The 21,943-nt window shown below is 45.7% G+C and overlaps 1 protein-coding gene across 4 annotated transcripts in view; it reads right to left on the bottom strand.

Annotated features, from left to right (window-relative positions):
• Positions 1–2,465: 2,465 nt before the first annotated feature.
• Positions 2,466–21,943, bottom strand: part of LOC138370072 (AF4/FMR2 family member lilli-like) — a 307,388-nt gene continuing 287,910 nt past the window's right edge. For 3 of the 4 annotated variants that reach the window (XM_069333852.1, XM_069333853.1, XM_069333854.1), the window contains 2 exons: positions 7,493–7,537; positions 2,466–2,902 (listed from right to left, as the gene is read on the bottom strand). In XM_069333852.1, coding sequence (XP_069189953.1) covers positions 2,798–2,902; positions 7,493–7,537 — 150 coding nt within the window. In that variant the 3' untranslated portion in view covers positions 2,466–2,797. The remainder of the gene's footprint in view (positions 2,903–7,492; positions 7,538–21,943) is intronic. The other variant, XM_069333855.1, reaches the window with a different exon arrangement.

A 21,943-nucleotide genomic window follows, 5' to 3' on the forward strand; every position in this document is an offset into this window, starting at 1 on the left:
GTGGTAAGTGCAGGTGTGGTAAGGGCAGGTGTGGTAAGGGCAGGTGTGGTAAGGGCAGGTGTGGTAAGGCCAGGTGTGGTAAGGCCAGGTGTGGTAAGGGCAGGTATGGTAAGGCCAGGTGTGGTAAGGGCAGGTGTGGTAAGGCCAGGTGTGGTAAGGGCAGGTGTGGTAAGGGCAGGTGTGGTAGGCCTTCAGTACATGTGTATGTGGGAAGTCAGCAAGCAGCGTGAGCCAAGAGTTGCTTCAACATTAGGAATCAGCACTCAGCCAGGAACCAGGAGTCGTGTATTCACCTATTGTGCTTGCGGGGGTTCAGCTCTGGCTCTTTCGACCCGCCTCTCAACTGTCAATTAATCAACTTTTTTTTATTTCAACAGGACGGAGGTGGTCGTGGCGGGTGGAGTAAGTGGTGCCATGTATGTGCGCGCCGTTACTTGCTTGTTCATCTGTATGTTCCCCAGCATCATGGCTGGCTACAACCCACCTCACCCGTAACGACCAGCCTCACCCGTAACGACCCGCCTCACCCGCCACGACCAGCCTCACCCGCCACGACCAGCCTCACCCGCCACGACCAGCCTCACCCGCCACGACCCGCCTCACCCGTAACGACCAGCCTCACCCGCCACGACCAGCCTCACCCGCCACGACCAGCCTCACCCGCTACACCAGGCGAGGCGTGTGGAACAGAAGGTGTTATTTTAGATTGAGCCACTGGGAACAAAGTTCCCACGTAGCGTGGACTATAGTGAGCCCGCGTGGCACAAGGCGACAACAGCCAACATAAATAATACAAGATACAAAGGTGAGGCGAAGTGCCAGCACTTCCTCCCTTGCCATCAGCACCCTCACGAGTGCTGCTCTTCAGCAGTGCCAGCTGCTGAAGGAGGGCAGCTGGTGCGGGTAGTGTCACACGCTGGAGGAGCCGCCCCGGGAAGCAAGGCTGCCGGGAGGGACTAAAGGAAGTCAGAAAGAGCTGTCAGGTTGCTATTGGCAAACGCTCGTAAAATGAGGAGTAAATGAGGCAAGAGGCGCAGTCTGGTGCCCCTGAGAGATTATCTCAGAGCGTTACGTCAAAACACGGATGTGTGGGTGGAGGTACATACACTCTCTCTCACTCACACACACACACCACACACAGGACAGCTTGAGGCTTCAAGAAGACCTGGACAAGCTGCAGGAATGGTCGAACAAATGGCTGTTAGAGTTTAACCCAAGCAAATGCAATGTAATGAAGATAGGTGTAGGGAGCAGGAGACCAGATACAAGGTATCATTTGGGAGATGAAATCCTTCAAGAGTCTGAGAGAGAGAGAATGATCTGGGGTTGATATCACGCCAGATCTGTCCCCTGAAGCCCATATCAAGAGAATAACATCAGCGGCATATGCCAGGTTGGCTAACATAAGAACGGCCTTTAGAAACTTGTGTAAGGAATCTTTCAGAACATTATATACCACATATGTCAGACCAATCCTGGAGTATGCGGCTCCAGCATGGAGTCCATATCTAGTCAAGCATAAGACTAAACTGGAAAAGGTTCAAAGGTTTGCCACTAGACTAGTACCCGAACTGAGGGGTATGAGCTACGAGGAGACACTACGGGAATTAAACCTCATGTCACTGGGAGACAGAAGAGTCAGAGGGGACATGATCACTACATACAAGATTCTCAGAGGAATTGATAGGGTAGATAAAGACAGACTATTTAACACAAGGGGCACACGCACTAGGGGACACAGGTGGAAATTGAGTGCCCAAATGAGCCATAGAGACGTTAGAAAGTTTTTTTTCAGTGTCAGAGTAGTAGACAAATGAAATGAATTAGGAAGTGATGTGGTGGAGGCTGACTCCATACACAGCTTCAAATGTAGATATGATATAATATATGCCTACTGGGCTCTATATTATATATATATATATATATATATATATATATATATATATATATATATATATATATATATATATATATATATATGTCGTACCTAATAGCCAGAACGCACTTCTCAGCCTACTATTCAAGGCCCGATTTGCCTAATAAGCCAAGTTTTCATGAATTAATGTTTTTTCGTCTACCTAACCTACCTAACCTAACCTAGCTTTTTTTGGCTACCTAACCTAGCCTTACCTATAAATATAGGTTAGGTTAGGTTAGGTAGGGTTGGTTAGGTTCGGTCATATATCTACGTTAATTTTAACTCCAATAAAAAAAAATTGACCTCATACATAGAGAAAAGGGTTGCTTTATCATTTCATAAGAAAAAAATTATAGTAAATATATTAATTCAGGAAAACTTGGCTTATTAGGCAAATCGGGCCTTGAATAGTAGGCTGAGAAGTGAGTTCTGGCTACTAGGTACGACATATATATTATATATATATATATATATATATATATATATATATATATATATATATATATATATATATATATATATATATATATATATATATATATATATATATATTGCAGAGCGCGTCTGCAAGTCTATTATTAAATCTCTGTAAACCACTGTGTATCCCACTCAGTCTTTCAGATAAATCCCCCACAGTGTCCTTCAGATCAACGTCACACACTCATAACTCTCACAATGACAAAGGGAGGGGGGGGGGCTTATTTAAACCCATGGACGAGACGATCCTTGGATGCCCCAAATTACATCCATGCACAAGCCACGCCCCCGGCATGGTGGCATCTGGCTCAGGGCGCCGTTCATCGATGAACATATCACCAATCTTCCTGATGTAAACACCATGACAAATGTCATCCCATCAAGAGCGGAACAAACAGGAATTCAACTTACCAGTGCTTTTGTCTCCTGCGTGGCCGGCGGGGGTGCCTCGATCTGTCGAATCGTTGACGGCGGCGAGGTCGCTGACGTGGTGGATTGGAGGCCATCCTGTAGCAGGGAGAGGGAGGCTAGAGGTTAGTGTCAGCTCCACCGGTCGTCCTGCCCACCCTCCTAAACACCACCATCCTGCCTCAGCCCACACCCGCCACCATCCCAGCCTACTGTACCGCCTGTAACTACTATACCAATGGTAGCTGTGACGAACTGGCGAGGCTCGCGGCCGTCCGGCGGGGCTCGCGGCCGTCCGGCGGGGCTCGCGGCCGTCCGGCGGGGCTCGCGGCCGTCCGGCGGGGCTCGCGGCCGTCCGGCGGGGCTCGCGGCCGTCCGGCGGGGCTCGCGGCCGTCCGGCGGGGCTCGCGGCCGTCCGGCGGGGCTCGCGGCCGTCCGGCGGGGCTCGCGGCCGTCCGGCGAGGCGCGACCTACCAGCTAGAACTCAACAATCGGATGAGACAACTGCCAAATACTGCAAGAGGCGTTCATTTGGGAATGCCAGTGGCCCCTAGGCTTAACATTCTACAATAAAATCCTACTTTTGGTACACAAAACAAAAATATAAATTAATGATTTGATAAATAATGCTACAGCAAAATGATTTTACTGTACCTGCTCGCTACATAACTCACTACCAGGACCTTAAGAACTAACTACGCTACACAGCACACACACAGGAAAGCGGATTAGCTTAGCGTCAAACACAAGCAGTGTGATCTGTTTCAATTCAATTATCAAATATAATTGTCAATAGTCACAACTTCGTTCTTTTTTTCCTTTGGTGCCTGTAAGGACATATTTGTGTGTAGTTTGGTAGTATTAAGTTACTGTGTAGGTCGTTGGTGATTGTTAGCGATACTTTAACTAAAAGATTCCTGCCCTTTAGGTGTCATAGGCACAAGCAGAGAACACTGCATAAACATCAGAGGTCCGCGGTTGTTCAACATCCTCCCAGCGAGCATCAGAAATATTGCCGGAACAACTGCGGACATCTCCAAGAGAAAACTAGATAGTTTTCTTCAAGGAGTGCCGAACCAACCGGGGCTGTGGTGGATATGTGGGCCTGCGGGCCGCTCCAAGCAACAGCCTGGTGGACAAAACTCTCACAAGTCAAGTCTGGCCTCGGGCCGGGCTTGGGGAGTAGAAGAACTCCCAGAACCCCATCAACCAGGTATCAAGCAAGCAGGTGCCCAGTTTTAACAGTGTTTACTGACTCAGGTTGTGTGCCTTGCTGCCCATCACCATAAATACAATATAGCATAAACATCTACGGAATCGGTGGCCATAATTGTCATATATAATATTATTATTATATATATATATATATATATATATATATATATATATATATATATATATATATATATATATATATATATATATATATATATATATATATATATATATATTTATATACATATCATACACACACACAACAGTAGTGTGTCATCTTTCCATTCTGTACATTTAAAGTGGATCTATTTAAAGACAAATTTAATGTTTCTGATAACAGAAACTTTAAAACTATCTATCACGTTTGCCAGCTACTACGTGACTATGAGTGCAGTGTAATTACGGAAGTTATCTTGAGATGATTTCGGGGCTTTTTTTTTTTTTTTTTTTTTTAATGTCCTTGCGGCCCGGTCCTCGACCAGGCCTCCACCCCCAGGAAGCAGCCCGTGACAGCTGACTAACACCCAGGTACCTATTTTACTGTTAGGTAGGTAACAGGGGCATAGGGTGAAACTCTGCCCATTGTTTCTCGCCGGCGCCTGGGATTGAACCCAGGACCACAGGATCACAAGACCAGCGTGCTGTCCGCTCGGCCGACCGGAAGGCAGCAGTTGTAGACATTATGCTCGTCTGAATCATATATATATGTGTGTAGGCGAGCTTCAGCACACGAGGCTCTGATTACATTACATCACAGTGCCAGCTAAAGATTAGTGCATGGCAGTAAGAAGTTACTAAACAATGTCACATGGCACTGTTTGGGCACTCACGACTTCTGAGTCTTGGTGCCGCTCAAGAATACACGGAGAAGTTTCGAACCTGGCATCACCACATGTGGTAAAGCCGCCCAGATCGCCACTATATTCCCACTTTTGAAAAGTGTAAGCATTTTTTTTTTTACCAAAAACGCAAACTATTCACACATTTGAAAACCGTAACCGCATTAAAACTTTAAAATAATGAAGAATTTTGCTGCCTAAACTCGAAGTCACAAATGCCGGGTCCGTTAAGCCTGGAATGGAAATTTATATCAATTTGCGTTTTTTAAATAGATGGCAGTCTATCGGCAGTCTATCGGCGTGGACACAATTCTGGCCACAACTTAATACTACCACCATGCGCGTCTGTAGCAGCGGTAACACACACACACACAGAGGCAGCATGGTAGTAAGATTAGCAGAAGCAACACCACACGTCACCACTCATCACACAGAGCACCACACAACACCTGCAGGGAGCACCTTGCCACCGTGGGTGTGGGGGCAGGAGGTGGCAACACACTAGGCCCCGCAACACACTAGACTACTGGGTTAAGGCACTAAACTCACCGTCACCGTGAACATAATTAACTTCACGTCTTCTCGCTGTGCAGGTTATTAACAAATATTAACATTACATGTTACAGTTTAGTAGAAACAAGTCTAAAACAATAATTAACATTAACTTCGATGGTGTCACCCTGTCAATTATAGGAACAAATGAAGGCAAATTATGCATCCTAGTCCATGCATTCGAGATACTCGTGTTTCTATCATTCCAGTTACTTGCGCTAATCACAGTACGTCCCACTTAATAACTAGGAACCAAACAGTAAGGGCTAACAGACACACACACACACACAACCATGGGAGTATTAGTGGGGTGGCCAGCAAGCAACCCGTCCTCTTAAAAATAACGTCGCTTTTCGTTGGTATGCGCGGCGCTATGGCCAAAAGTGGACGTAATTTGAAATGAAATCGACTCACAAAAGCGACGTACTGTCCCGTTTTCTGTTTGAGTCGTCTGGCCTACTCGGTTAGGTTAGGAGAGGAAACTTTCAATTAAGGTAATTCGTTCTTTCAATTAAGGTTTTTCATAACGTTTAGAAACTTTATAAGAATTTCCTGCCCACCTAACCAATCAGAGGACCCTTAACTTACTGTTGTTGAAAAAAAAAATCCCAAATTTATTTTAATTTTTTTAAGTTTCAAATTACGTCCACTTTCGGCCATAGGGGTAAACGGCCAAAAGCGACGTTATTTTCAAGAGGACAGGTTGCAGTATGAGCAGCAGGGGAAAAGTCGCACCATCTTTACGGACGACTTCAGTGAACAACAGTGACATCACTTCAGTGAGTGATGTCAGAATTGGCTCATGAACACAGCACCTCTGCTAGTAAGGCAACTATGTACATAAATAACAGTTTCAGCTACTTTGATGTGTACAATTTGAAGCCAAACTAATGAAATTGTCCACAAATATTCTAATGCAGGTGTTGACAGTAACAAAAATGTGATGAAGCAATGCACTGACTGTTTCCCTTACGTCGTGGACGACCTTTTCCGCTGCCACCATCGAGGCGCAAGTTATTATATTCCGTCATCAAGGAGGCCAACATAGCAACCCGTTCTCTTAGAAATTACGTCGCTTTTCGCTCGTGTGCGCCACTCAGGCTAAAAATGGACGTAATTTAAAATGAAATCGGCTCATGGTAATGCCGTACTGTCCCGTTTTCTGTTTGGAGTCCTCCGGCTTACTCGGTTAGGTTAGGAGAGGAAACTTTCAATTTAACGGTTTTCATGACGTTTTGAAATCTTAGGAAAACTTCCTGCCCTCCTAACCTCCCAAAGGACTCTTAATTAACTTGCTGAACAATTCCACAAGGGACTTGATGAAGGGTTCGAACCTACACACGGGATTAACTTCCTGTTTGGGAAAACTAAAATTCCAAATATTTTTTTCAATTATTTTTCATTTTCAAATTACGGCCTTTTTTTTTAACCGTTACGCATACGAGCGAAAAGCGACGTAATTCGTAAGAGTAGGGGTAACATAGGGGTTGGGGGGGGGGGGGGCGGTCAAGCCTGGTTATGACGTCACCAAAGACAGCGGCTCCCGCAACACAACACAATACATGCCAACCACGAGACCTCCGCCACAAGAGCACACGGTGCCTCCTAAGTCAAACAATTTGTCCGCGGAATTCGCCAAATTGACCTGGGGGCCAGATTCCCGAAGCAGTTACGCAAGCACTTACGAACGTGTACATCTTTTCTCAATCTTTGGCGGCTTTGGTTACATTTATTAAACAGTTTACAAGCATGAAAACTGGCCCAATCAACTGTTGTTATTGTTATAAACAGCCTCCTGGTGCTTCGGAGCTCATTAACTGTTTAATAATTGTAAACTAAGCCGCCAAAGATTGAGAAAAAGATATACAGGTTCGCAAGTACTTGCGTAACTGCTTCGTGAATCTGGCCCCTGGTTTTTTTTGAGAGTGCGTCGCGCCAAGAGTGAGTGAGGGTGTTGCGTTGGGACAACCGCTGTGCCTGGGGACTGACTGGGGTGAGAGAAATCTATCCGGTGAGAGGCAACCAACATGGAGACTTAGATAATGGTTGTCACGAAGCCAGAAAGATTACTATGTATATTTACCGTCAAATCGTCTAACGCCCCCAAAAAGCTCAGGATGTTCCAAAACTATAAGAGAAAAAATAAGCAATGAATAAGCTTTCAAATTCTTCCACAAGCCCCTGTCACCCAACCTACGTCAAGGCTAAGAGTCTTAATCTCTTCAAATAATCCTTCTAAACATCTGGGGCCAGTTGACCAGACCACACACTAGAAGTTGAAGGGACGACGACGTTTCGACGTTTCACAATCGACTTGAGAATGGTCCAGGACGGACCGAACCGTCGTCGTACCTTCAACATCTAGTGTGTGGTCTGGTCAACATACGTCAGCCACGTTATTGTGACTCATCGCCTGCATCTGGGGCCAGATTCACGAAAGCACTTACGCAAGCACTTACGAACCTGTACATCTTTTCTCAATCTTTGGCGACTTTGTTTACATTTATTAAACAATTTACAAGCATGAAAACTTGCCATTCAACTGTTGTTATTGTTATAAACAGCCTCCTGGTGCTTCGGAGTTCATTAACTGTTTAATAATTGGAAACAAAGTCGCCAAAGATTGAGAAGATGTACAGGTTCGTAAGTGTTTGCGTAAGTGCTTTCGTGAATCTGGCCCCTGATTCCTAATTTAAACAAAAATCACTGAACCAATAGCAAGAAAATGCCTATTAAGGCATATTATACATAATTTGGGGAAATAGTTAGCAAAGAGTACATGTGCTCCAGTTAAAACCTATTCATCCGAGGCTCAGCATAGCCCGTGCTTCTTGCCCCGCTCCTGTGTCAGGCAACTTACGGGCTCACCATAGTCCGTGCTACTTGGAACTTGTTCCGAGTAGCTGAATCTATGACAACCTATTCATCTAGTTTCCTGCTGTCTTATTCTTGAGATTATCTCGAGATGATTTCGGGGCTTAGCGTCCCCGCGGCCCGGTCCTCGACCAGGCCTTTTTTTGCTACATATCCCCAGGAAGCAGCCCGTAGCAGCTGTCTAAACTCCCAGGTACCTATTTACTGCTAGTTGAACAGGTGCATCAGGGTGAAAGAAACTCTGCCCATTTGTTTCCGCCTCCTCCGGGGATCGAACCCGGAACCTCAGGACTACAAATCCGAAACGCTGTCCACTCAGCTGTCAGGCCCCCATAAAGGCCTGTCAAAGGCACTTCCGTGCCATTGTAGCTTCCTCTCTAACACGGTGCCATTCAGTGCCATCACATTTATAGATTGATGATTGATAAAGATTAAGCCACCCAAGAGGTGGCACGGGCATGAATAGCCTGTAACATATTTTTAAAATCGTCAAAGTTGATAACACTTCCGTGTATAAAAACCTTCCACCTCACCACTCCGACTGGTGAGGCGAGTTCACCACACCTCTCACCACATATTCTAAGCTTGATGAGCCACGCGATGGGACCATCTGGTCACCATTTGGTCCGGGAGACATCTCCCGTCACGCAGGGTGCAGTCGCGCCTCCACAGATCTCCAGTATCATCTATTGATACTGGTAATGGCTCAAAAGGGCCACCACTTACGGGCTATTCATGCCCGTGCCACCTCTTGGGTGGCTTAATCTTCATCAATCAATCAATCAATCACGCGATGGAATATATGCACATCTTGAGGTTATCTTGAGATGACTTCGGGACTTTAGTGTCCCCGCGGCCCGGTCCTCAACCAGGCCTCCACCCCCAGGAAGCAGCCCGTGACAGCTGACTAACACCTAGGTACTTAATTTTACTGCTAGGTAACAGGGGCATAGGGTGAAAGAAACTCTGCCCATTGTTTCTCGCCGGCGCCCGGGATCGAACCCGGAACCACAGGATCACAAGTCCAGCGTGCTGTCCGCTCGGCCGACCGGCTCCCAACTGTTCGGGGAATCTTAATTCTGAAGAAAACATAACAATGCTAAACACTATTTTCACAGTAAAGCTACAGCTATCTTATCATTATCAGACTAACTGCCGCTGACCTGAACCCCCCCCCCCCTCTCCAACTAACGTGCTCTGCTTCTTATAAATTAATTAAGATGTTGGGAGCGAGCAAGCGTTCTCCCGAGGCTATCTTCTTCCCTCTGGGCGGGTCAGTTGGAGCAATACCTACAAAAAATGTTAGCAAGACAAAATAAATAGGGGGATATCGGACACCGTTATTGAACTAAATGGTCACATTAACATATTCAAGTATTAGAGAAAATCTAGGCAAAATAAACAAAAAAAATATAAAAATGGAATTTGGATCGATAAGTAAATAAATGCTAACTCAAGCCAAATAAATAAATGACAATTAATTCTCCTCTACTGAGGAAAGTGATAAGCAACTCCTGGGGGGCCAATTAAAAAATCAAGATGACGATAGGCTGGGTTATGATTGGCGCTCATGGCCCAACTCGGAGCTCGGATCCAGCCTCCAACAACGCTCAATTCCCCCTGTATATGCATTAAGGAAATGAGCCTTGCTGACGGCTGATCCAAAACGTGTAGACTCACTGACCTCCCTGCAGACAGGCGGTAGTCCAGCGTCGACCAATCACAAATCAGCTCACCGTAAACACACGTTATGGATAAGGAAAACTCTTGTTTAACTACTTGGCAAGATAAAGTCCCCCATGCACCAACCAGTGAGTAAAGGTTATATATATATAAACTCTAACTGACGAGGCAAATTCTGACTAAACTGATCTTAAGCCTATATATTGACCAGACCACATACTAGAAAGTGAAGGGACGACGACGTTTCGGTCCGTCCTGGACCATTTTCAAGTCAAATTGTCTTCTCGACTTGAGAATGGTCCAGGACGGACCGAAACGTCGTCGTCCCTTCACTTTCTAGTGTGTGGTCTGGTCAACATTCTTCAGCCACGTTATTGTGACTCGTCGACTGCTTAAGCCTATATATACATATGTATATATATATATACGTATATATATATACGTAGAGGTGAGAATGACGATGGAGGTCTGAGTGATGTGTACTGTCGGGTCTGGAACCTGGAAACTGGGAAACCGCTTGGGCACTGGTAGTGGTGGTACTGTGGCTTCTGTTCGCGAAACACCTAATCTGCCCGTGTGAGGATAGTGGTCAGGTGTTTACCATGTTTTATTTTTATTTTAGTAGGTGTTTAATGATGTGGGTATAGGATATAAGGGTTTCGTAAGTTCCTAGAGCACGTCGAATGTACATAGTTGTGTAATGGCATGCAAGCACCAATAGAGAGGAGTGCCATTATGGATTCTCTATTCCCATAAACGCTAATGTTCAATGTACAACATATTAAACCAAGTACATACACATCCGCCAGATCTGTCCCCGAAGCCTATATCGAGAGGATATCAGGGGCATATGCCAGGCTGTCCCCCGAAGCCTATATCGAGAGGATATCAGGGGCATATGCCAGGCTGTCCCCCGAAGCCTGTATCGAGAGGATATCAGGGGCATATGCCAGGTTGTCCCCCGAAGCCTGTATCGAGAGGATATCAGGGGCATATGCCAGGCTGTCCCCCGAAGCCTATATCGAGAGGATATCAGGGGCATATGCCAGGCTGTCCCCCGAAGCCTATATCGAGAGGATATCAGGGGCATATGCCAGGTTGTCCCCCGAAGCCTGTATCGAGAGGATATCAGCGGCATATGCCAGGCTGTCCCCCGAAGCCTATATCAATTTTTTTTTATTAAGATATGAGGTACATCTGCATTAGTGCAGCTACCCTAGACTATATGAAGTGGAGTACAGTGTGTCAAAAAAGCTAACTAGGTGATGCTATAAAATCCCCATCACACAGGATGGTTAGTCATACAGAGGCATGTGATAAGCGGTCTGCACTGGCAGACTCCGGATGCATTTTGAGGATATCAACAACACAAGATTGAATAAGGTAGCAGTGGTAATACAAGTCCCCATCTCGCAGGATGGTTAGTCATACAGAGCCATGTGTTTAATAGCCTGCACTGGCAAATTTTGGGTACACTGTGAGGATATCTTCAAGAATACGAGAATGAATAAAGTAATTGCAAAGCTCCAGGTACCTCATGCCAACTGGCCTGAAAGGTCTAATAACTGGGCATTCAGTGATGTAGTGCGGGAGATCGTGCCGTAGTTCCTGCTCACAGAGTTTGCACCTGGAGTGCTCAGGATTGGGAGATCCGTCACCTGCAGCCACCTGCCACAGGTAACGGTAACCCAACCTGATCCTTGCAACCCCTGTGTCGCACAGTCTGGTCCACGTCTTGTGCTGCCCATAGATGTAGGTTTCAAATATGAACAAATCATAGCTTTTTATACTAGTACTTTCAGGTCGTTGGGAGTCGGTAAGTTCTTTCCTATCAGATCTGAATGTTTGGACCAATACAGTTTTGACAGCAGAGATGGGGATACCTAGATCTAATTCAACTTCAAACTTGTTACACGCTAATTTGGCTGCAATGTCTCGCTCATTATGATGGGTTATATTTATGTGTGAAGGTATCCATACAAAGGAGATTCGAGACCCTTTACTCTGTGCATTAATTAGGTTATTTATAATTGGGAGTATGAGGTTCTTGCTGTCGATCTTCCAAGAGAAGTTTTCGATTGCTTGATATCAAAATGGGAATGTTCTCAATTATAAATGAATATTATTTGATATTACAATATGGTACATATTTAGACACTGGTTAGGTTAGGTGTTTAGGGTCTCTTGGCGATTATTTGTAGTACGTGGGTGAAGCATTTACAGCGTTGTGGTTCGAACAAAAGTCATCAGCGAAGCACTTGTTCCGGAAGTGTTCAATCATCAGCAGTTGTGAGTCGTGTGTAAACCGTTTCTCATTCATAAACAGGGGGGGGGGGGGAGGGGGTTGGCGGGTGCATGGAATGGACTTTGGGTAATTGTTTAGAGGCCGGGCTGCACAAAGATTCCTTCGTGATGTTTATCAATATCGATCCCAAGCAGAGGAAATGATCAAGTCCAAGCTTTACCACCATCAACCAGGCTGTGACTCGTACGTCAGGCTACGAGCAGCCGCATCCAACAGCCTGGTTGATCAGACCTGTGACCGGGCCGAAGGGAATACTAATCCTCAGAATCTTGAACAGGTAGTCAACAGGTACCACACATGACGTGAAAATGATCAGGTTCAAGTGACTACCATATTACCAACTCCAAACACTTGTCAACACCAACTGCGTTCTCTTGCTACCAATAACCATTCCTTTTAGGGAAGGTTGTGCCAACACTCCTCAACCCCCCTCCCCCCCCCCACCCCCCAAAAAGCAAGAAATAGTATCGGTGGGCGGCCCCACCACCCAACAATTCCCACCCATCTCCCCGCCACCCAACATCTTAAACCACAGTCGACCACAGCTCCAAGATATGCCAAGAAAACCCACTCCACCGTTCCCCTCCCAACCAAAATTACAGTCACGTCTCAAACCCAGGTTTTGTGTATCTCATATAAAGCTGCCAGCGAGCAGCAGTGGGTTAAGATGGGGAGAGGTGCCAGCCTGTGTGAGGTGGACAATGTCTGAGCCTTCTGAGTATAGTGACAAGTGACACACGGGGGGGGGGGGGCTACGCTGCCTCCCCCCCCCTCACTCACTCACATACACACACACACTCACAGCAAGACGGAAGGTTGGGGGTCACGCCCAGTCGACAGGAAAACTGCTTGCGCGACAACCTTGTATATAGTATAATTGATGTATATCTGGATAAATATAGATATCTGGATATAGATATAGATATCTGGATAGATAAGATATCGTAAGACTTGACTGATGGCTAGTTACTGCGCTGTGAACACAGGAGAGTGAACACTTGACGGTTCAAGCCAAGTCTTGACAAAGAGTTAACATTCACGTATGTATTTTTATGCGAATGTTCACCCATCCAGTTGTGGTCTCAACCTGACTGACAGTGACGAGCACATCATCATATCACCCTCATCCCCAAGCCTCACTCTTATCTACAAAGTATTACAATATAATTTTCCTCTTCGTCTTATCCAACCTCGCTTGCCACCAGAAGACGGCAACTACAACACAAGACGCTCAAGTCAGCATCAACGTCACATCACTGTACCGCTCTAGAAAAATCATCACATTAGCAATTGTAAATTCCTCTCCCAACATTTATTTGGAACATTCTCACAGGTGTATACTCGTTACAAGACGTAAACTTGTATAATACACCAATACAACTAGGAATAAATTTCTAGGGGTCAGGTATTTATAATGAGCTGACAGAAGTTAACAGCACTTGGCTTCCACAATTTAAATAAAAAAAATTATGCAAATCCTATGTAGGATGCGGCCCGTAGCAGCTGTCTAGCTCCCAGGTACCTCTTTACTGCTAGGTGAGCAGGGGCATCAGGTAAATGAAACTCTGCTCATTTGTTTCTGCCTCGGCCGGGAGTAAAGCCCGGGCCCTTAGGACTACGACTCCACTCCACCTGGGCACCGAGGCTCGTCTTGTGAGAGCTTGGTCCAACAGGCTGTTGCTTGAAGCGGGCTTACATTCACACCCGCCCCCGCCCTCAATTCCTGGCATCCAACCCCCTGCCTGTACCCAACTCGTTCTCGCACTTGCTTATAGTCAAAATTGGCTTATTTATTTAGTGCATATGCGACATACTAATTGATTGTAAATATTTTAGTTTACCTTGAAAAGCTTCATAGAAAACACCGACCTTACCTAACCTTCTTAGTATGTTAAGATAAGCATCTTAATAATTGTATTTAAGAAGCAATAAGATGCTTATCTTAACATACTAAGAAGGTTAGGTGAGGTCGGTGTTTTCTATGAAGCTTTTCAAGATAAACTAAAATATTCACAATCAATTAGTATATCACATATACACTTAATAAATAAGCCAATATTGACTATAAGCAAGTGCGAGAACGGGTTGCTGTACCTCGCGGCCACTCTTCGTCCGTAGCTTCCTGACATCCAAACACCACTTGCGCGTCCCCTCCGGTCGTCCGCACCCCCCCCCCCCCAACCCTCCCATCTCTCAGCTGGCAGGATGCACATATGACAGTGTATTTCCGCAGCTAATGGGAGTGGGCACCATGAGTGCAAGTCAACAGAGGCGGAGCTGGCAGCCAGGGGCCGTACTCGCGGAGGCACCCCATATAGCTCTGGCACCCGTCCAGGCAGTGCCACGCTCCCATCTTGGCACACTGCACCCGCTCCTGTCACCCCTATTCACTAGATGCATGGCTTCTACCCGCCGCAGTACCGCAGTCAGTCTCCGCCACCACTTCCAGAATTCTGTCATTATTTATAAATATGTGCAGAATAACATGTGAAAAATACAGAATGCTTAACGCGTTTTCGGCTAATTTGCCTTCATCAGAGCAATAAATGAAACAATATATATTATACATGTGTATTTCTATTATATTAGAATATAATGAATTAACAAATATGCAGGTGATGAGTCACAATAACGTGGCTGAAGTATGTTGACAAGACCACACACTAGAAGTTGAAGGGACGACGACGTTTCGGTCCGTCCTGGACCATTCTCAAGTCGATTGTGATGAGGAGAGAGAGAGAGAGAAGATTAAGCCACCCAAAAGGTGGCTTGGGCATGAATAGCCCATAAGTGGTGGCCCTTTTGAGCCATTTCCAGTATCAATAGATGATACTGGAGATCTGTGGAGGTGCGACTGCACCCTGCGTGACGGGAGATGTCTCCCGTGTGATGAGGAGATTGATTGATTGATGAAGATTAAGCCACCCAAGAGGTGGCACGGGCATGAATAGCCCGTAAGTGGTGGCCCTTTCGAGCCATTACCAGTATCAAAAGATGATACTGGAGATCTGTGGAGGCGCAACTGCACCCTGCGTGACGGGAGATGTCTCCCTTGTGATGAGGAGATTGATTGATTGATGAAGATTAAGCCACCCAAAAGGTGGCACGAGCATGAATAGCTCGTAAGTGGTGGCCCTTTTGAGCCATCACCAGTATCAATAGATGATACTGGAGACCTGTGGAGGTGCGACTGCACCCAGCGTGACGGGAGATGTCTCCCGGTGGTGATGAGGAAGAGAGAGAGAGAGAGAGAGAGAGAGAGAGAAGATTAAGCCACCCAAAAGGTGGCTTGGGCATGAATAGCCCATAAGTGGTGGCCCTTTTGAGCCATTTCCAGTATCAATAGATGATATTGGAGATCTGTGGAGGTGCGACTGCACCCTGCGTGACGGGAGATGTCTCCCGTGATGAGGAGGAGGTAGACAAAAGCAATAAATAGGCAAGAGAGAGCTGAGGAGGAAAGTAAGGTGTAGGGGATAGTAGTAATAATGAGAACTGCAGAAGGCCTATTGGCCCGTACGAGGCAGCTCCTATTATAACCACCGAAGGAGATAGTAAACGTCGTCGTCCCTTCAACTTCTAGTGTGTGGTCTGGTCAACAGTTAACAAATATATTTCCCTCGGTCACAATGACTAGTTTATTAATATTTCTGTGACTCGCAGCTGTCTAGACATTTGCTGAGAGGACTAATCTCGGAGCTGCAGCAGGTATCCCCCCCCCCGCCCTCAGCCCCGTCTAAGGTGCAAGGTAGCTCGTGTGATCCTGGTGCACGGAGCCAGAGACCTCCGTGGCGTGACGCAGATGATTGATCGATTGATAAAGATTAAGCCACCCAAAAGGTGGCACGGGCATGAATAGCCCGTAAGTGGTGGCCCTTTTGAGTCATTACCAGTATCAAGAGCTGATACTGGAGATCTGTGGAGGTGCGACTGCACCCTGCGTGACGGGAGATGTCTCCCGTGACGCAGATGAGCCTCTAGGGATGTCAAGAAACCTCCCAGCGGCCCAGTAGTGACAGGGATGTTAAGAAAGCCTCCTTCGGTCAACCCATCCTGCAAAATGATAACATTCACAGCCAGCATTTGTTCAAAGGCACCAATATGCAGTGTTGGACTACCAAAAAGCTCTGTACTTTTAATTGCATACAAAAAATAAAGCTAAAAACTAAATTTAAGCAGACATATATCTTGAGGTTATCTTGAGATGATTTCGGGGCTTTAGTGTCCCCGCGGCCCGGTCCTCGACCAGGCCTCCACCCCCAGGAAGCAACCCGTGACACCTGACTAACACCCAGGTACCTATTTTACTGCTAGGTAACAGGGGCATAGGGTGAAAGAAACTCTGCCCATTGTTTCTCGCCGGCGCCCGGGATCGAACCCTACCCTGTGCTCTACATAGTAGAGCACACACACACACACACGTTCTACATTAGGCCTAAGATTGCTAGAACACGATTGGTTACGTTCTTTAGGTTCATTACTTATTGAAGAGAACGTCATTTGTGCTAATTAAAATAATACTAAACGCGAAATTTTTGGTCGTCCAATAACACATACACGTTTAGTCCAAATACTTGCTACAATTACCATCATTTCAGGAGGACTGGCTGCCTTAACGTGGTTGATACCTGCTTGATGGGGTTCTGGGCGTTCTTCTACTCCCCCTCAAGCCCGGCTCGAGGCCAGGCTTGAGCCGGGAGCCGGGCTTGAGGAGCCCGGGAGCCTCTTACACTTAAGAGTGCCTTAAGTGTAAGAGGTGTGAGCAAGGAGGAGATTGTCGAGGAAGCTCAACAAACAACTTAATAAAACGGAAATTCGACGAGAAACGTGTGAAATAGGAGTCACCGGATGTGTTGCGCAGGGGAAAGGAATGGCCGACCAAGGGTCACTAGAGGCAGACACCTGTTGGTCAACTCCGGTGCGTGTCGCAGAATTGGTGAACATTCAACAGTGTTCTGGTACAGCCGCATTTATCTTGAGATGGTTTCGGGGCTTTAGTGTCCCCGCGGCCCGGTCCTCGACCAGGCCTCCAGCCCCAGGAAGCAGCCCGTGACAGCTGACTAACTCCCAGGTACCTATTTACTGCTAGGTAACAGGGGCATTCAGGGTGAAAGAAACTTTGCCCATTTGTTTCTGCCTCGTGCGGGAATCAAACCCGCGCCACAGAATTACGAGTCCTGCGCGCTATCCACCAGGCTACGAGTCCCCGCATAATGACAATCTCTCCGTTACAGCATTATATATATATATATGTGTGTGTCAGTCATTATACTGGTGTTTCCAACTGCTGCCGGTTAAGATACCCGTAATCTTATCACTTGTCGGCTACACAAGTTATCTACAACCATATCGTCTTTCAGTGTATATTTATTAGTTCTCAGGCGACGAACGTCATCCCAGATGTGTACATTATCGCCACAGTATTGCACGCACACACACACGCCCACGCCCACGCACAAGACTGACTTTTGAGGGCGAGGGTCCCAAGCGAGAGGAAGCCGCCCACGCCGAGGACCAAGCCTGGTACACTTGTACACTGATCCACCCAGGTTATGTGGCAGTGGCTGCCCTTACACACACAGTGATGTACCGCCGATACCCACCTGCGTATTTGTCAATTGATTGATTGATTGATGATTAAGCCACCCAAAAGGTGGCACGGGCATGAATAGCCCCGTAATGTATGTGCTTTGAACTAGCTAGGACTAGCTAGCTTGAAGTAGGGAGCCGGTCGGCCGAGCGGACAGCACGCTGGACTTGTGGTCCTGGGTTCGATCCCAGGCGCCGGCGAGAAACAATGGGCACAGTTTCTTTCACCCTATGCCCCTGTTACCTAGCAGTAAAATAGGTACCTGGGTGTTAGTCAGCTGTGTCGGGCTGCTTCCTGGGGGTGGAGGCCTGGTCGAGGACCGGGCCGCGGGGACACTAAAGCCCCGAAATCATCTCAAGATAACCTCAAGATAGCTATGCTTTAACGGGTCGGTGGGGACTACGGTAATACTCAGGAAATTATCGTGAAATTATAACATAAACACAACTTCTTCAGGAAGACTGGATTTCCACATTGTTATCGGTTGTGAGGCCAATAAGATAACCAGTTAGTTTTCCTTAACAGGTATACTTTAAATTTTAGTTATCGTGTGTGTGTGTTATCCATGATACCTGGTTTGATGCCTGGTTGATGGGGTTCTGCTACTCCCCAAGGCCGGCCCGAGGCCAGGCTTGACTTGTGAGAGTTTGGTCCACCAGGCTGTTGCTTGGAGCGGCCCGCAGGCCCACATATCCACCACAGTCCGGTTGGTCCGGCACTCCTTGGAAGAAACAATCTAGTTTCCTCTTGAAGATGTCCACGATTGTTCCGGCAATATTTCTTATAGTCGCTGGGAGGGTGTTGAACAACCGCGGACCTCTGATATTTATACACTGTTCTCTGATTGTGCCTATGGCACCTCTGCTCTTCACTGGTTCTATTCTGCATTTTCTTCCATATCGTTCACTCCAGTACGTTGTTATTTTACTGTGTAGATTTGGGACCTGGCTCTCCAGTATTTTCTATGTGTATATTATTTGGTATCTCTCTCGTCTCCTTTCTAGTGAGTACATTTGGAGAGCTTTGAGACGATCCTAATAATTTAGATGCTTTATCTCGTCTATGCGTGCCGTATATGTTCTCTGTATTCCTCTATATCAGCAATCTCTCCTGCTCTGAAGGGGGAAGTGAGTACTGAACAGTGCTCGAGACGGGACAACACGTGACTTGAAGAGTACAACCATTATAATGGGATCCCTGGACCCCATCACAATATATGATGGGTATATTTAAAGTATTTAAAGGTATACTTTAAATTTTAGTTATTGTGTGTGTGTGTGTTATCTAGGTGAGTGATTATTACTTTAATGACTGGTATTCTTGATGTTGTTTACCCAGACATGACTTGTGTGTTAATATTCTTGGGTACATCAACATTCATGGGCCTGCACTACACTATGTTAAGGGTTTACATGGTGTCTTAAACTAGCATCATCCCCCCCATCTGGCAGGAGGTTTAGTAACAGCGGAACAAGTGGTCAGTAGTCAACACTGGGCAAATTTTGGAGGCAGTATGAGCCTCTCATCAAGAACACAGGAGTGAATAAAGTAATCGCTAAGCTCCAGGTACCTCATGCCGGTTTGGAGGCGAATATCAAGCTTCAGCTTGAAGACTATTTCGAGGTTTGTTGACCACTGCTCTTATACTTCCCAGTCAGCGCAGCTAAGGCCTTGTATGCTTCTCACCGGGAGCCAGGGGCCAGATTCACGAAAGCACTTACGAACCTGTACATCTTTTCTCAATCTTTGGCGGCTTTGTTTCCAATTATTAAACAGTTAATGAGCTCCGAAGCACCAGGAGGCTGTTTATAACAATAACAACAGCTGAATGGGAAGTTTTCTTGCTTGTAAACTGTTTAATATATGTAACCAAAGCCGTCAAAGACTGGGGAAAGATGTACACGTTCGTAAGTGCTTGCGTAAGTACTTTCGTGAATCTGGCCCCTGGTCTAATATTATTACTACTGGTACTTAGTGTACAGTGTACCGGTTGTCGGGTCCTAGTACCGGTCTGATCGTTATTTTGCGTATTCTCATATTATTTGCGTGCACTCGGGTACTAATTGTACTTGCGGGGGAGGGGTTGAGCTTCGGCTCTTTGGTCCCGCCTCTCAACCGCCAGTAGTACTGGTGTACAGGTTCTAGTGAGCTTATTGGGCTCTATCATATCTACACTTGAAACTGTGTATGGAGTCAGCCTCCACCACATCACTGCCTAAAGCATTCCATTTGTTAAGTACTCTGACACTAAACAAAGTTACTTCTAATATCTCTGTGGCTCATTTGAGTACTCAGTTTACCACCAGTGTCCCCATGTGCGAGTACCATTTTTATTATTATTAACACATTTAGGTACATCAGCATTTGTGCAGCTGCCCTAGACTATATGAAGGGGAGTACAGTGTGTCAAAAAGCTAGCTACGTGGTGCTAAAAAAAAACATCACACATACAGGATGGTTAGTCATACAGAGGCATGTGATAAGTAGTTTGCACTGACAGGCTCTGGGTGCATTATGAGGATATGTTCTTGTTACCGCCACACACACACACCAACGCCGTCCTGTACTAAGCACTGAATGTCACACACACAGGAAAGGTCCCCAAGCATTGCATTTCTGGTTACAACCAAGCACATGGGAGATTATATTATATATATATATATATATATATATATATATATATATATATATATATATATATATATATATATATATGTGTGTGTGTGTGTGTGTGTATCACAAAAATAAACACGTTATTAAGCATGTGACAATGTCAGACCACGGAGGAAAATGAAACAGGAATTTCCTTAAGTACTTTCGTATATTAAATACATCTTCAGAAGGAATCCTTCTGAAGATGTATTTAATATACGAAAATACTTAAGGAAATTCCTGTTTCATTTTCCTCCGTGGTCTGACATTGTCATATATATATATATATATATATATATATATATATATATATATATATATATATATATATATATATATATATAATGTCGTACCTAGTAGCCAGAACACTTCTCGGCCTACTATGCAAAGCCCGATTTGCATAATAGGCCGACTGATTTTCTTTATTTCCAATAAATTGTTTCCAATTAGTTTATTTGAATTATTATTATTATATTATATTAAGAACATAAATTATTGACTTAATTGTTTTAGTTTTAAAAAATTAAAAAAATTAACTCATACATAATGAAATGGATACCTTTATCATATAAGAAAAACAAATAGAAAAATATATAAATTCAGGTAAACTTGGCTTATTAGGCAAATCGAGCCTTGCATAGTAGGCCGAGTACTGCGTTATGGCTACTAGGTACGACATATACATACATACATACATACATACATACATACATACATACATACATACACACACACACACACACACACACACACACACACACACACACACACACACACACTATGTACAGCCTGTAAGAGGAGGCAGCAGAGCAATAAGAAGCATTACCAAGATAACACTAGATCATGTCATTTTTGTCACACCCAATTGGTTGTGACGGACCAGAATTACGTCTAAAACCACCCCGCCCACTCGTCCCTCCACCCCGCCCACACGTCACTCCCCCCCCCCCCCAAGTCACTCCACCCAGCCCACTGTAATCATCCACCGCCAACCAACACTCCACTTACTAATCCACACACCAAAAGGCGACAACTGTCAAATATATCCATTCGCTCAAACCGTTGATTAACTTGGTGTAACTCTGGTTCAGGCGGCCAACACCTCGCTAGTAGAGACTATGGCGAGGCAGGAACTCAATCCTCGCCACATTAGCCCAGCGGAGGTGGTGGTGGTTAAAGATTTAGCTACTCAGGACGAAGTGACCATGTAGCACGGGCTATGGTGAGCCCGTAAACCCAGCGGAGGTAAAACTGCGCCCCTAGATGGTACTGGGCCCACATGACCAACATCAATCACAAAAAGAACAAATCCACAAGGCCCGCGACGAAGATTCGAACCTGCGTCCGAGAGCATCCCAGACCAAACCCTTGTGGATTTGTTCATTTGATGCATCACGCAATTGTGATTTCTGTGTGTAACATCAATCACT

This window comes from Procambarus clarkii, chromosome 30, assembly GCF_040958095.1.
Source record: "Procambarus clarkii isolate CNS0578487 chromosome 30, FALCON_Pclarkii_2.0, whole genome shotgun sequence".
Classification (NCBI taxonomy): Eukaryota; Metazoa; Arthropoda; class Malacostraca; order Decapoda; family Cambaridae; genus Procambarus; species Procambarus clarkii.